The sequence below is a fragment of the Dromiciops gliroides genome, chromosome 5 (genome assembly GCF_019393635.1).
Source record: "Dromiciops gliroides isolate mDroGli1 chromosome 5, mDroGli1.pri, whole genome shotgun sequence".
Classification (NCBI taxonomy): Eukaryota; Metazoa; Chordata; class Mammalia; order Microbiotheria; family Microbiotheriidae; genus Dromiciops; species Dromiciops gliroides.
The window spans coordinates 219,837,057-219,851,735 of record NC_057865.1 but is presented as its reverse complement, the minus strand read 5'-3'; the positions used below and the strand labels follow the sequence as shown (position 1 = coordinate 219,851,735).

The 14,679-nt window shown below is 44.0% G+C and overlaps 1 protein-coding gene across 1 annotated transcript; it reads left to right on the top strand.

Moving 5' to 3' along the window:
• Positions 1-5,605: 5,605 nt before the first annotated feature.
• On the top strand, positions 5,606-14,479 carry LOC122728295 (keratin, type II cytoskeletal 1-like). The gene is made up of 9 exons (XM_043966739.1): positions 5,606-6,231; positions 8,828-9,042; positions 10,249-10,309; positions 10,727-10,822; positions 10,965-11,129; positions 11,245-11,370; positions 12,229-12,449; positions 13,221-13,255; positions 13,365-14,479. The coding sequence occupies exons 1-9, from the start codon at positions 5,608-5,610 to the stop codon at positions 13,796-13,798; spliced, it is 1,977 nt and encodes a 658-aa protein (XP_043822674.1). The 5' UTR covers positions 5,606-5,607; the 3' UTR covers positions 13,799-14,479.
• The last annotated feature ends 200 nt before the right edge of the window (positions 14,480-14,679 follow it).

The window sequence follows — 14,679 nt, the reverse complement described above, 5'->3', positions numbered from 1 at the left end:
TCCTTCTACAGAAATCCTTTCCCAATCCTTCTTAAATCAAATGCCTTCCCTCCAGTGATTATTTCCCATTGATCCTGTTTTCCTATAGTTATTTGCATGTTGTTTTCCCCTTTAGATTGTGAGCTCCATGAGGACAGAGGCTTCCTTTGTCATCCTTTGTATTTTACATATTTATGTATGTATGTGTATGTGTATATATACTATATAGGTATAGCTATATGTATGGCTATATGCTATATGTGTATTTATATGTGTGTGTATATATATATAATATACTCAATACATATGTGTGTATATGGCTAAGGTAACTCTTGCTTGTAATATTACAGGGCTTCAGAGTTCTCTAGGGCATCTAGGTGGTTCAGTGAATAGAGCAGTGGGCCTAGAGTCAGGAACCTGAGTTCAAATCTGACCTCAGACTCTTAATAGCTATGTGACCCTGGACAAGTCACTTAACCCTGCTTGCCTCAATTTCTTCATCTGTCAAATGAGCTGGAGAAGGAAATGGCAAACCACCCTAGTATCTTTGTCAAGACCCCTAAATGGGGTCTCAAGGAGTCAGACGGGACAGAAGCAACTGAGCAACAACAACGATGTTCTTTCTTTCCTTTCTTTTCCTTGTGGAGTCCTTTCATGGTTCCCCCCTGGGTGCAGCATACTTGATGGGTGGATTTCTCATCTGGGCTCCCAGGGTCTGGTCCTCTGTGCAGCTTGACTCTTTTTTAATCATTAAAGTATTTTATTATTTTCCAGTTACATATAAAGATAGTTTTCAACATTTGTTTTCATAAGATTTTTAGTTCCATTTTTTTCTCCCTCCCTCCCTTTTCTCCCCCGTCTCCAAGACAGAAAGCAATCTGATATAGGTGATATATGTACAATCACATGAAACACATTTCTGCATCCATCATGTTGGGAAAGATGAATCAGAACAAAAAGGAGAAACCTTATAAGGAAAAGAACAAAGACAATAACAAAAGTTATTCATCTTAACCCACAGTTCTTTTTTCTGGATGTGGAGAACATTTTGCATCATGAGTTCTTTGCAATTGTCTTGGATCAATGTATTGCTAAGAAGAGCATCATCACACAATGGTGCTGTTACCGTGTACAATGTTCTCCTGGTTCTGCTCACTTCACTCAGCATCAGTCCACTTATGTCTTTCCAGGTTTTTCCGAGATCTGCCTGATCATCATTTCTTACAGCACAATAGTATTCTATTACATACAAATACCACAACTTGTTCAGCCATTCCCCAATTGATGGGCATTCCCTCGATTTCCCATTCTCTGCCACCACAAAGAGAGGAGCTTGACTCTTTACTGCCAATTATCAGGTCTAGTTTTCCTTTGAATTCACAGTAGTCTCTCTTTTTCACTGCAGAATGCCATGCCTGGGGTTTAGATGTGAGAGTCATATTGCACAAAACTAACAGAAATTCTGTTTTGCAAATTTGAAAAAAGTTAACAAGCATTTATTTTCTCTCTACCTCATGGCACCAATCACTCCCTGAACTGAAAAGAAGGAAAAACCAAAGCTCTCATAGGAAACATTCAGTCAAAGAAATTCCAACATTGGCCATTTCCAAAAAAAAAGGTGTCTTGTTCTATATATGTCCAGGACCTGTCTATAAGAACATTCTTCATCATTCATCCTTAGGGTTGATCATTGGATTGATCAGCATTGTTAAGTCCTTCAAAGTTATTCATTTTTACAGTTTTATTTCCATAAGTAAAATTTGCCAGTTTGTCATTTCTTTCCCCATATATTTCAAAAGGCAAAAGCCAAAGGATTAAAAGCACAGAAAACTTAGACCAAAATACTGAATATAGTATTGGGGAATGAGGGGATAGAATTAAAAAAAAATAGAACGAAGGACTTTTTAAGTACCCCTAATGCAAAGACCAGAGCTGAGTAGAAATCCTTTTCCTCGTTCTGCTCATTTCACTCTGCATCAATTTATATAGGTTTCCCTATGGTTCTGTGAAACTGTTCCTTTTGTTGTTTCTAATAGTACAACAATATTTCTTTACACCATCCTTTACATTCACAAATGATAATATATTCAGTCATTTTCCTTAATGAGTATCCTCATTTGTAATTCCTTACCACAAAAGAGAGATTTGAATGTGTGTATACATATATGTGTGCATGTGTACATATACACACATACACATACACATGTATGTATATATACGTACACACATACTCACCCACCTACAGCCACATACCTCTTTACTTCTTTGATCTCTTTGGAGTATAGTGGTATTGATGGATCAAAGGCTATTCACAGTTTAGTAATTTTTTGTAGAATTCACCCTCAGCTACTGGGATAAAGGTGCATGATTTTACAAAGAAACTTCTGGGCAAACTGCAAAGCATTTTGGATATAACTAGTATTATACCAACATCTCATACCACATACCAAGATAAGATTTAAATGAAAACATAACCTACATATAAAAGGACCCATCATAAACAAATTAGGGGGCAAAGTAAAAAGGTTGCTTTTCTGATCTACGAATATAGGGAGAGCTTTTGACCAAAAAAGGGATAGAGTGAGTCTCAGGAGATGAAATGGACAATTGTGATTATGTAAATTGAAAAAAATTGCATAAGTGAATAAAATGCAGCAAAAATGAGAAACAGATAACTAGAGAAAAAATTTTTCAGCACTTTTCACTGATAAACGTCTTATTTTAAAAATATTTAAAGAACTGATGTAAATTTTGATGAATAAGAGCCATTTACCAAGGGAAAAATGATAAAATTACATGAACAGGCAGTTCTCAAGGAAGAGGATACAAGTTAAACATTGCATTATTTTAAGAAATTATCAGAATGAATTAGAGAATTAGAGAAATGCAAACTAAAGCAACTCTAAGGTTTTCCCTCACATGCACCATATTGATAAAGTGGATTTTAAAAAAGAAAATATAAATAAGGGAGGGGCTGTGGAAGGGTGCACATTAATGCACTCTTGGATGAGCTCTAATTTGGTACAATCATGCTGAAATTATGCTCCTAAAGTTACTAAACTGCACATACTCATCTGTATATTTTTTAAAAAATTCAGTGACACTCCTTTCCTTTGTTCTTTTTATCCCTACTCTTTTCACATCCGACTCTGTGTGTGGATGTGTGCAGATCTTCGTGGTTGATTCAGTAAAGAGTGAAGTTTGTGTGATGTTCATTCTTCCAACTCTTTTCTTCGTGTTTGCATAATCTTTTTCTCATACATCCAAATGGTGAGAAATGGTGAAGTCCTCCCCTTTTCCTTAATTTCTTCCTAAGCAGAAAGGAATCCATCTCTTTTATTTCCTCTACTAAGGTGACCAAATGAGATCAAAACCAGCCTCAGGCCATCTATCTGTCTTACTTCACTGTTCCTGTGCCTTTGGAAGATATTAAGGCTCAAAAGGACTTGCTGTCCCTTCTAGATATACTAAGAACATGTTCTGGTTGACATACTGAAGCTGTCTTCCTCCTATGATATTTATAGGACATATTGTTTCTGTACTCTAGAGCCCTTTGCAATGATCTCTTCAGTGGAAAAAGTCTTTCTAGAAGGAAATTCAGGGCTCCTTATTGATGAAGCCCAGTGAAAACCTATCAGAAAATGATTTTGTTAGAGAAAGAAGGTATATAGTAGGTCCGTGGCCTGCAATCTCATTGGTACAGGGAGTTCTTCCATCAATGCAGGTTGGCACATTCTCTGCACATTCTAGTCTCAGGGTGTTGCTTAGAGCCTTGAGGTAATGATGATAGCCAAGATGTAGCAGAAGCAAGACTTGTTTGAGCCCAGGGAAGAGATGCTTGGTTTCTCTTAGGCCAGCCACACCCCAACTCCCCTTATCCAACTGTGCTGAGGCTGGGGGCATGTGCATTAGTCCTTATGGTCGTGACTGCTCTGGCTTCACTGAGCCATGCATCCATGCAGTTACCCTCCTCTTGGGGGCAGGTTCTCAACCTCAGAAAGCAGGCATCTCCTGGGGGTGGGGTGGGTGGGGTGGGTGGGGAGAGTGGGCTGTGCTAGTACTCCTGAAAGCTAACAATAGCTGACCTTTCTATAGCCCTTGGAAGTTGACAGAGCCCATTAGGTGCCTGATTTCAATGGGTCCTTTCACCAGCCTTATGGGGAAAGGGAATAAAAGATTTTCTGTCCCCATTGTATAGAAAAGGAAACTGATGAAGGATCTATGTCTAGCAAGTGGGACTTGAACTTGGCAGGGTGAGGTGGGGAGGGGAGGAGTTCAAGTCTTCTGGATGTGTGGGAAGGTTTGTTTTTGAATGCCATTTTCCTCTGTAAAGCCCACCAAGATGTTCTCTACCATCTAGGAACTTAGGACAAAGGCATGCTGACACGGATAAATGAACAGAGATCACAGAAGAAAAAGCAGAAAGCAAAGCATGAGTCTATTCGTGTCATGGATGGGCCAAGAGGAAGAGTGACTTTGGAGAAGGCAGTTTACTGTGTAGCTGAGATGACCGTTATGCCCAAGGTAGGGGAGAATTAAAGGAAGCCCTCACATAATAATAACTAGCACTCATATAATGCTTTAAGGTTCCCAGAGCACTTCCTATATGTTATCTCATCAGATCCCCACACTAACACAGAGAGGTAGGTGCCTCTTCTTGTTCCCATTTACAGATGAGGAAACTGAGGACATGAAAAGGGTTGGGTGAGCTGTCCCACAACTGTCTGGATGAGAATGCAGGTCTTGTGGACTTTAAGTCTGTCTCCTCTGTCACCTAGTTGTCTCACATATCCTCTGATCAAGCTGGGAAGCAGCCTGGGACTGTGGACAGGGTGTTGAAGACAGACATGAGGTTGACTGCTAGCACTGACCATTCTTAGTTGGCCATGTGGCCAGGGGAAATAGGACTGGATCTCTCTGAGCTTCCTTCCCGGAAGTGTCCGTGAAGAGTTATTGTCAAGAAAGCATCACCTCAGCATGAAGGACTCCCTGTTTTGATTAGAGAGATCTTCCTAGAGGGGCTGGGATGTGAAAACCTGTGGGGATGAAAGAAGGGTAATTTGATGGATCTGGTGAACTGGGGGCCTAAAGAGAGCTGGGAGTCAGGAAGGTAAGTTTGAAAGGGTGAGGAGCATCAGGATGTCCTTCTGCAATCCAGGGGCTGGTGCATGGAGCTGTAGGTAGGCAGCCTTCCAGTGGAGTGCAAGGCACAGCTCTGCAAGGGAGTTTGCATAACTTCAAGAGAAGTTGATGAGAGACCAAGCAGAGGTACCAGGAAAGTGTATTTGGAGTCCTGCTTCCCTAGCATCCACTGAGTGTGATGAGGAGAGATCTCTTTGATAAAGTAATTGCCAGTTGAATGGATTTTGCAGGAGCAGCAGTTTCCAGGGCCCATCCTGGGAGCTAGGTGTGTAGTGTTTATTGTATTGTTGGGGCTCGTAAAGATCTTGCATGGCTGCAAGGCAAACCAAACCCTTCAGGTTGCTCTAAATCTCCCCTGACTCCATGGGACCAAACCCAGTTCCTCCAGTCTCTATATAAGGAGGAAGCCACTGTGCTGCAAGTAAAGGAGTGCTCAGCTCCTTCCTCTCTCTTGCCTTTTGCTGCCTGTCCCCTCCTTGGTTCAACATGAGCCGACAATTTAGTTCCCGTTCTGGCTATCGGTGTGGTGGTGGTGGTGGTGGTGGCTTCAGCTCCGGCTCTGCTGGGGTGTCCTGCAGCCGCAGGGTGACCAGCAGCTCCACCATCCGCAGGAGTGGAGGAGGTGGGGGTAGATTTTCAGGTGGAAGCTATAGAGCTGGTGGGGGTGGTTTTGGCAGCCAAAGTCTGGTTAACTTGGGTGGCTCTAAGAGCATCTGTCAGAGTGTGGCTGGTGGAAGTTATGGAAGAGGTGGCTTTGGTGGTGGCAGCAGCTATGGTGGGGGTGGATTTGGTGGTGGCGGCTATGGTGGGGGTGGTTTTGGTGGTGGCAGCTATGGCGGCCGTGGTTTTGGTGGTGGCGGCGGCTTTGGTGGTGGTGGCTTTGGCGGTGGTGGCTTAGGTGGGGGCTTTGGAGGTCCGGGGGGTGGTGGTTTTGGGGGAGGAGGCTTTGGGCCTGTCTGTCCCCCTGGAGGCATCCAGGAGGTGACCATCAACCAGGGTCTCCTGCAGCCACTCAATGTGGAGATTGACCCTGAGATCCAAAAAGTGAAGACCAGAGAGAGGGAACAGATCAAGGACCTCAACAACAAATTTGCCACCTTCATTGACAAAGTGAGTGCTTGTGGTTGCTGCTAGAGGTGGTGCCTGCATTCAGGCTTATTTGAATAGAGGAGATAAAGGAGTGGTGGTGGTGGGGAGCTGGGTTTGAGTCATGTGAGTTCTACTCTCTAACTCCAGGATTTCATGCCTGGATGACCCACAGGGTGACTTTGGGCCAAGCTATTGTGTTTGGAGGATGGAGGCTAGTGACTGATGCTAGTGCCTACATGAACTAAGGAGGCAGAGTAGAGCATCCCTGGCTTTGGGTCCATTGAAGTAACTGGGGGTGGAGAGGCAGTGCTATTAATAAAAGGCCAGGGGGCAGCTAGGTGGCGCAGTGGATAGAGCACCAGTCCTGGATTCAGGAGGACTTGAGTTCAAATCTGGCCTCAGACACTTGACACTTACTAGCTGTGTGACCCTGGGCAAGTCACTTAACCCCAATTGCCTCACAAAAAAAAGAAAGAAAAAAAGAAAGAAGAAATACAAGGCCAACATTTTGATGCTGAACTCCATGTTTCTCCCCTGAGTTCTTAAGCCATTTTGTGTCTTTCTTCTTAGGGGTAGAGCAGACTATGTGTATGTGTGTGTGTGTGTGTGTGTGTGTGTGTGTGTGTGTGTGTGAGAGAGAGAGAGAGAGAGAGAGAGAGAGAGAGAGAGAGAGAGAGAGAGAGAGAGAGAGAGAGAGAACCAATAGATCTGAGTCTGTGAGATATCATTTTGGGTTTCTGCTCTAGCACTTACCAGATGGATGATCATGGTCAACCTCCTTAATCTGTTTGGGACTCGGTTTCTTCATCTGTAGAATGTGGGGAGGATGCCATTATTCAGAAAGGACACTGAAAGCCTTTGATAGAGTTTTTTGCAATTATTATGATATTGAATATGAGGCTGGAGTTGAAGGATTATGTAGGAGTTTAAAATGATGGAAAAGGGGAAGGTTAAGCCTTCTGAAAGGTACAAAGGAAAACTTTGAGAAGGTTCTCCAGGACAATAGTCTCAGGGCCAGCCTGGATCCTGGCTCATGCCTCAGACACTTCCTAGCTATGTGATTTTGGGCAATCACTTAACCTGTTTGCCTAACTTCATTCATCTCTAAAATGGGGCTAAAACAGGACCTCTCTTTCAGGGTTATTTTAAGGGTCAGATGAAATCATATTTGTAATATGCTTATCCTTATTTGCCATTATCATGATTACTATTAAAAAATTTTTTTTGCAGGGCAATGAGGGTTAAGTGACTTGCCCAGGGTCACACAGCTAGATCATGATTACCATTATTCTTATTTTTATTAAGAGGGCTGAAGTTCTTTCTTGTCAATAACCCAGTATGTAGAAATAGTATTTTCAGTGTCCTGTGAACATCTCTAAGCTAACCTAAGCAGGTCAAGCTGCACTCTAGGGAGTTGATTGGCTCCATCAGGCTGGAGTTATAGACTTTTTCCAGTTTGTCAGCCATGGAAATAACCATACTATCTTCTTTGATTCTTAGCTTCATCATTAATACAATCAACTCCCAACTGTCCATTGCTGATTGCAAGTATCCTAGCTTAGTGTCTTCCAGCAATGTTTCCCTGGTTTGGGGCTTCTACTAAGCCTTGAGGGGTGTCCTTAGGAAAAGCAAACTTGTTTTGAAAGGCATTCAGGCAAACCCCACCATGATAGAGAATAACAATGCTAGATGGTATTGACACACCTCTTTAAAATTTTTGGCTAGTGTTTTCCATAAGTTATCTCATTTGAGCCACCAAGTACCCCTAAGAGGTAGCAACTGCAGATGTTTCTATTTCTTTCTTTTCTTTTCTTTTCTTTTTTTTTGGGAGGAGGGCAGGGCAATGGGGGTTAAGTGACTTGGCCAGGGCGAAGTGTCTGAGGTCGGATTTGAACTCAGGTCCACCTTAATCCAGGGCCAGTGCTTTATCCACTGCGTCACCTAGCTGCCCCCAGATGTTTCTATTTCCACGTTAGAGAAGAGGAAATTGAGGCACAGAGATATTATTGCTTTGTCCATAATCATACTGAAGGTCCATCTGGCAATTAAAAAAAATGCTATCACTTAGTTTAACTTTAAAGTGCTATTGAAATGAGAACCATCATTCCAGCCAAATCAAATTGATTTTGTATGTTCTCTATGGTTCAGGATTTAATTTTTGGTGGTGGTGGTGGGATTGCTTTCTTTTGAATTTCTCATTTAAATTAATTGGAATCACAAGTGTCAGGGACTGTGTAGCTCATCTGTATGGAACTATGATTTGGTGGCTGGTTATGGCTATGAATGAAAGAATGAGGGAAGGATGGGACAAAGCATTTGTTAAGCATTTACTGCACGCAAAAGGCTGGGGATACAAATAGAAAAGGATGACAGGCCTTGCTTTCAAAGGAACTCCCATTGCAATGAGGAAGATGCCAATGGAAGGTTTCAGCAGCAAATCTGATGACCTGTTATAGTAGCTCATCCATCTTGCTCTTCCTTTGCTTGCCATGGTTTGAGACTGAGGGAAGAACCATGGGTCCCTGTCTGGTTCCTGGGTCTTCCTCTGGGATTTATTTGACTTGGGCACTAGCAGATCCTAGTTGGATAAAGGCTGTGGGGGCCTTGGTGTTTTCAGGTGCGGTTCCTGGAGCAGCAGAACCAGGTGTTGCAGACCAAATGGGAGCTGCTGCAGCAGGTGGACACTTCAACTCGGAGCAACAACCTGGAGCCCCTGTTTGAGTCCTATGTGAGTGCACTTAGGGCAAAGCTGGATCAACTGAAAAGTGAACGTTCACGGATGGAATCAGAATTGAAAAATATGCAAGACATGGTGGAGGACTTCAAAGGAAAGTACGTACCCAACTGCCCTTTCTATGTGCCCCTCAGTCTTGAACAAGCAAGCCAACAGTGCAGGAAAGGCTTCCCAGAGAGTATCCAGAGGGTATTCTAAAGAGTATCAGGGAACAGAGAGACCCAAGTGGAGGGGATTTCTCCCCTCCTCAGAGGAAGCTTTGTGGTCCAGGAGACAGAGCACTGGGCTAAGAGTCAGGAAAACCTGAGTTCAAATGAGGTCTCAGACATACATTAACTGTTTGATCCTGGACAAGTTATTCAATCTATTGAACATATCTAATCTAATCAATTTAATTTCAGTTTTCTCATTTATAAAATGGGAATAATTGTAGCACCTAGCTCCCAGTGTTGTTTTGAGGATCAAAGGACCTAATGTTGGTGAAACACTTAGCGTAGTTGCCTGTTAATCAACCATATTGACAGTGTTGTTTAGTTGTTTCAGTTATGTCTTACTCTTTGTGACCCTATTTAGGATTTTCTTGACAAATATAGTTGAGGTGTTTGCCATTTCCTTCTCCAGCTTATTTGACACATGAAAGAACTGAGACAAATAGGGTTAAGTCACTTGTCCAGGGTTACACAGCTAATTAGTATCTGAAGCTGGATTTGAACTTAGGTCTTACTGACTCTGGGCCTGGCACTCTATACCTTGTGCTACCCACCTGCCCTTCCTGGGACACAACAGATGCTCATAAAATGCTTGTTCTCTTCTTCCCTTCTTCCCTGCCTCCTTTGTTCCTTTTTTCTTTTTGCCTTCCTCTGCTCTCCTCTCCTCCCTTCTCCTTCTCCCTCCTCCTCCCTCCCTTCCTCCCTCCCTTCCTTCTTTCTTTCTTTCCTTCCTTCCTTCCTTCCTTCCTTCCTTCCTTCCTTCCTTCCTTCCTTCCTTCCTTCCTTCCTTCCTTCCTTCCTTCCTTCCTTCTTTTCTCCTTTCCTTCCTTTTTTTCCTACTTTCCTTTTTAGAGGCAATTCAACTAACTCTTTTTTTTTTAGAAACACTCAAATTCTCATAGAAAGGTAAAGTTGAACATTTGTGTTGACCAGAAGCAGAGCATAGATAAGATGACATTGCCAGGTTGATAGGATTTTACATGGAACTGAGGGAGCCAATGATATTCTATCATTACCTTCAGTCTTGAAAGTTTCAGTGCTAGGGCTCATCCTTTCCTAAACCTTTCCATGCATCCGTCTTTTTCCCTCCAACAGATATGAAGATGAAATCAACAAACGTACAGATGCAGAAAATGAATTTGTGACCATCAAGAAAGTGAGTAAAGTTGAAAGATCAAAGCTTATATTTTTATTCAGGAAAATAAGTTCTGGTTAACTATACTATCCCCAAAAGAAGGAAGAAGAATCAAATTTTTGGAGAAGTTGAAGAGAAATCTTAGTGTCTCCTATTTAGTATATCATACTTATCTAGCTCTCTTGAGCCCACATCTAAAAGGTGCCTTTCCTGTAGTAAATTTTTTTCCTTCAGTATTTCTGCTAAGCAGAGCCAGTAGATTTCTCCTTTGCAAGTGAGGGAAATTCCCAAGATACCAAAGGGCAGTTCAGGAATCATCCCCATTATCTTGAAAAATGTAGACTCCTTTCAAGCCAGAGGCTGTTCCATGCAAGGAAGGTTGGATCATCTTCCTTTGAATGGGTAATCATTCCTTGTATTTCTACTTTAACTCAACAGGATGTAGACAATGCATATATGGGCAAGGTTGACCTTCAAGGCAAGGTGGATCTTTTGACAGATGAAATCAACTTCTACAAGTTCATGTTTGACACAGTGAGTTGGCTCATGATTACCCACATGCCCCTGCCTCTTCTTTGCATCACACAAACTCTGGGAAAATTCACTTGTATCCTGGTGTCCATTCAAGTTTTGTCTCTGGAAAGCACACAAGTCACAACAATGTTGTATCTTGTAGGAACTATCCCAGATGCAGACTCAAATCAGCAACACCAATGTCACCCTCTCCATGGACAACAACAGGAGCCTGGATCTGAGTAGCATCATTGATGAGATCAAGGGACACTATGATGAGGTTGCCCAGAGGAGCAAGGCTGAGGCTGAGTCCATGTACCAGCACAAAGTGAGTGGCTGGAGAGTCTCCCCAACAGGACTCTGGCTTCCTGGAACTTTGTTCCCATGGTTCCCTGTGTGTCACGATGCACTCATGTGTCCTTTGTTTGCTCTCCTGTCTTCAGTATGAAGAGCTCCAGATCACTGCTGGGAAACATGGAGATCAACTGAAAAACACAAAAACGGAGATTTCTGAGATGAACCGAATGATTCAGAGACTCAAATCTGAAATTGATTCAGTGAAGAAGCAGGTACTGGTTTCTTTCACCTTCTTCCTTTGGGCTATCATGGGGTAATTAATTGGATGAGGCTTTTTCTGTTGTGAAAATGAGTGTAGTTTGTAGTCAATGACTTGAAAGGTCCCTGCCAACTTAGGGATTCTGGACTGGTGGGAATCCTCACCTGGGCCATACTTCCAGTAGGGACTAGGGCTTCCTTGAGAGAATCTTGTGATGAGGATATAAAGACCAAAGAATGTTTAACAATTACAAGTGCTCAAGATGGGCAGTTGATAGATGAATTCACCCTCTTGTGAGTTACTGAAAGTGCTTGAGCAGAGGTCATGGGGCCACCTGTGACAGATGTTTTGAGGTTGTATTAGATGTCTGTAAGGTTCTATTCCATACTTGAAGATTCTAGGTCCTATCTGGAGGCTGGAGCATGGGCAAAATGACCTTAGCCCAAGGTGTTTTGTTTTAAACCCTCCTAGGCAATGGATGGATGGAGTGACTTGTGTTTGAAACCTGTGTTGAATCCTTACTAGCTTTGTGACCCTGGGCAAATCATTTTTACTTTTCCCAGCCTCATTTGTCCAATGAGGAGAATCATAGTAGCCATCTTGTAAGTTTGTTGCAAGGTTCACCTTAGAGGCTTTGCAAACTTGCATAAGTGTTGCCTAAGTGGTAGTTATTGCTATGAGTATTGTTACTGTCATTGTTAGTCTATTATGAGAGGGTCCCATGCCCTTGACTGAAGGAGTTTGGGTGGAAGCACAGTTTTGGGTGGAGGATTCCAAGGAGGGGGTCTGAGCTTAGTAGTGGCTGGTGGTGTTTGTGAGTGGGAGGCAGAGGACCTGATCCCCCTGTATGGTTTTCTGTGTGCTCCTGTAGATTGCCCATCTCCAGCAAAGCATTGCTGATGCAGAGCAGCGTGGGGAGAATGCCCTGAAAGATGCCCAGGGCAAACTCGCAGACCTGGAGGATGCACTGCAGAAGGCCAAGGAGGACATGACCCGGCTGCTGAGAGACTACCAGGAGCTCTATAATGTCAAGCTGACCTTGGATGCTGAGATTGCCACCTATAGGAAGTTGCTGGAGGGAGAGGAGAGCAGGTGAGGGATGAGCACTGCAGACTCTGGTGACCCACACTCAGGGTGAGGCAGGGGAACTTCCTGGTGGCACAAGCTCCCTGAGGTGAATGAAGAGGAATGAGCACTCCTTTAGCCTAGTCCTAGAGAGAAGGACAGGAATCCTTCTGAAGTCCTGGTAAGAGAAGCCCAGGATCTAGAGATGAAAGGAACCTCAGGGCTCCCTAAGTGTCACCTTCTTGTTTTGTAGATGAGGACCCTGGGGCATTAAAGCATTAAGTGTCTTCCCTAAGCTCCCATAGCTATTCAGCTGCAGAGCAAGTATGTGTATCCGGGTTTTTGAGATGAAAGAGACCTTGGAGGCCACTGAATTCAATCCTCTCATTTCATAGACAAGGAGATTGAGGGTCAGAGTGGTTGGTTAGGTGAATGAGCTGAAGTCACACAGGCAGGAAGTGGCAGAAATAGTATTGGAAGTGATGTTCTTTGACTCCAACCTGTGTCTCTCCTCTGCCCTCTTTGTAGTATGCCACAAATCCAGTGGTCTTAAGCATTACTGAATAATTTCACAGGCTTATTGGAAGAAGAACTTCTGGTGCCAAGGGCTACCGGAAATTTGAGCCTTTCTACTGACTTCTGGGAATTGCTGCAGGCTTTGGAAGGGCGGGTGGGAGAGATGAAGTTGGGTGAGGGGGAAGGGAGCAGCTTCCAGGCACGATCCGTATCGGCCAGTATGGGATGGAGAGTGGGTTGGTTGAGGGGAGTCATGGAACTGTGCTTCTGTCTTCCTTTTAGGGTGTCTGGGGAGTGTGTTCCCAACGTGAGCGTGTGTAAGTATCCAGAACCATTCTTTGGGTTCTAGAAAGAGTTCTTGGGATGGGGCGGACTTTGTGGAGTGACAGGCGGTGCCCCATATAACAGCAGAAATTCCTTCCACAGCTGTGAGCACGAGCCACGTGTCTGTGTCTGGTGGTGGAGGAGGAAGGTATGGAGGTGGCGGTAGCTACGGTTCTGGAGGCGGCGGCGGCGGCGGCGGCGGCTACGGCTCCAGCTCTGGAGGAGGCAGATATGGCTCCAGTGGTGGAGGTGGCAGCTATGGCTCTGGAGGAGGCAGCTACGGTTCCTCAGGAGGCCGGGGCTCTGGCTCTGCAGGAGGCAGCTACGGTTCCTCAGGAGGCCGGGGCTCTGGCTCTGGAGGAGGCAAAAGCTCTGGCTCTGGCGGAGGCAGCTATGGTTCCTCAGGGGGCCGCGGCTCCAGTTCAGGAGGAGGAGGAGGCAGCAGCTCTGGTGGTGGCTCTGGCGGTGTCAAGAGCTCCAGTGGCAGCTCTAGTGTGAAGTTTACCTCTAGCAGCTATTCTACAGTAGTCAATTAAAAAGTTGGAGCTCCCTCCCCTGCTAGCCATCCCTCTTTAGATCGTCCAAACATCACCATGTCTCAGTTCATTGTCAATCAATTCTTGAAGTCCCAAACTCCAACTTTTCTTGAGGAAAATAAAGTGATGGGCTCCAGAAGTTCATCTTCTCTTCCTAGACCCCTTTAAAGTCCTTTCTCTCACCTTGCTTCCTAGAGGTTTTTGTGAGTTATCCAACCAATGGCACCTCACCCCCATGACTTTGACCAAAGCTCATCTCTGTGGGTGCATGGGGAGAGCCACTGTTGATCCTGGCCTTTTAGAGCCATGTTCTCCCTCACCTTCCCTTCTGCTGGCTATTCTCTATCCTGGTCTTCATCACCTAGCTTGCCCTCTTCCTGTGTCTTGAATGGTGAAGACAGTTCTGGGTATGAAAGAACACTTCCCTTGGTCAGTCATGAGGCTGTAGCCTGAAAAATCCACCCAACATCACTGCCCTCTCTACATTTCAAAAGCTTTTCCCCAAGCCAAGCAGAAGGAGAGACCTTTCAATCTAGCACTTTTGGGGAGTGTGTCTCCATACTACAGCAACAAATTCTGTGTTGGTTTTACTTTTTTGTTTTGTTTTATTTTATATAAGGTGTAAGCTGGTTGGTTGACTTTCCTGCAGGAGGTCTCAAACTCTCTCCATTTTCTTGTGTTGTCTGCAATAAATTGCATTGAAATTCTGCAAGTTTGTCTCTTGAGTGTTTTGTGTAACCCATCCATCTCTCTTTCCTAAACCCACTGGTCAACTGTGTTGTCAGTTCCCTGGTTGGAGTAGGGTTTATGATAAATCCCCAAAGACAGGACATACTGATGTGAAAATGATAGGAAAGTTTACAAAATAACATCAAACACAG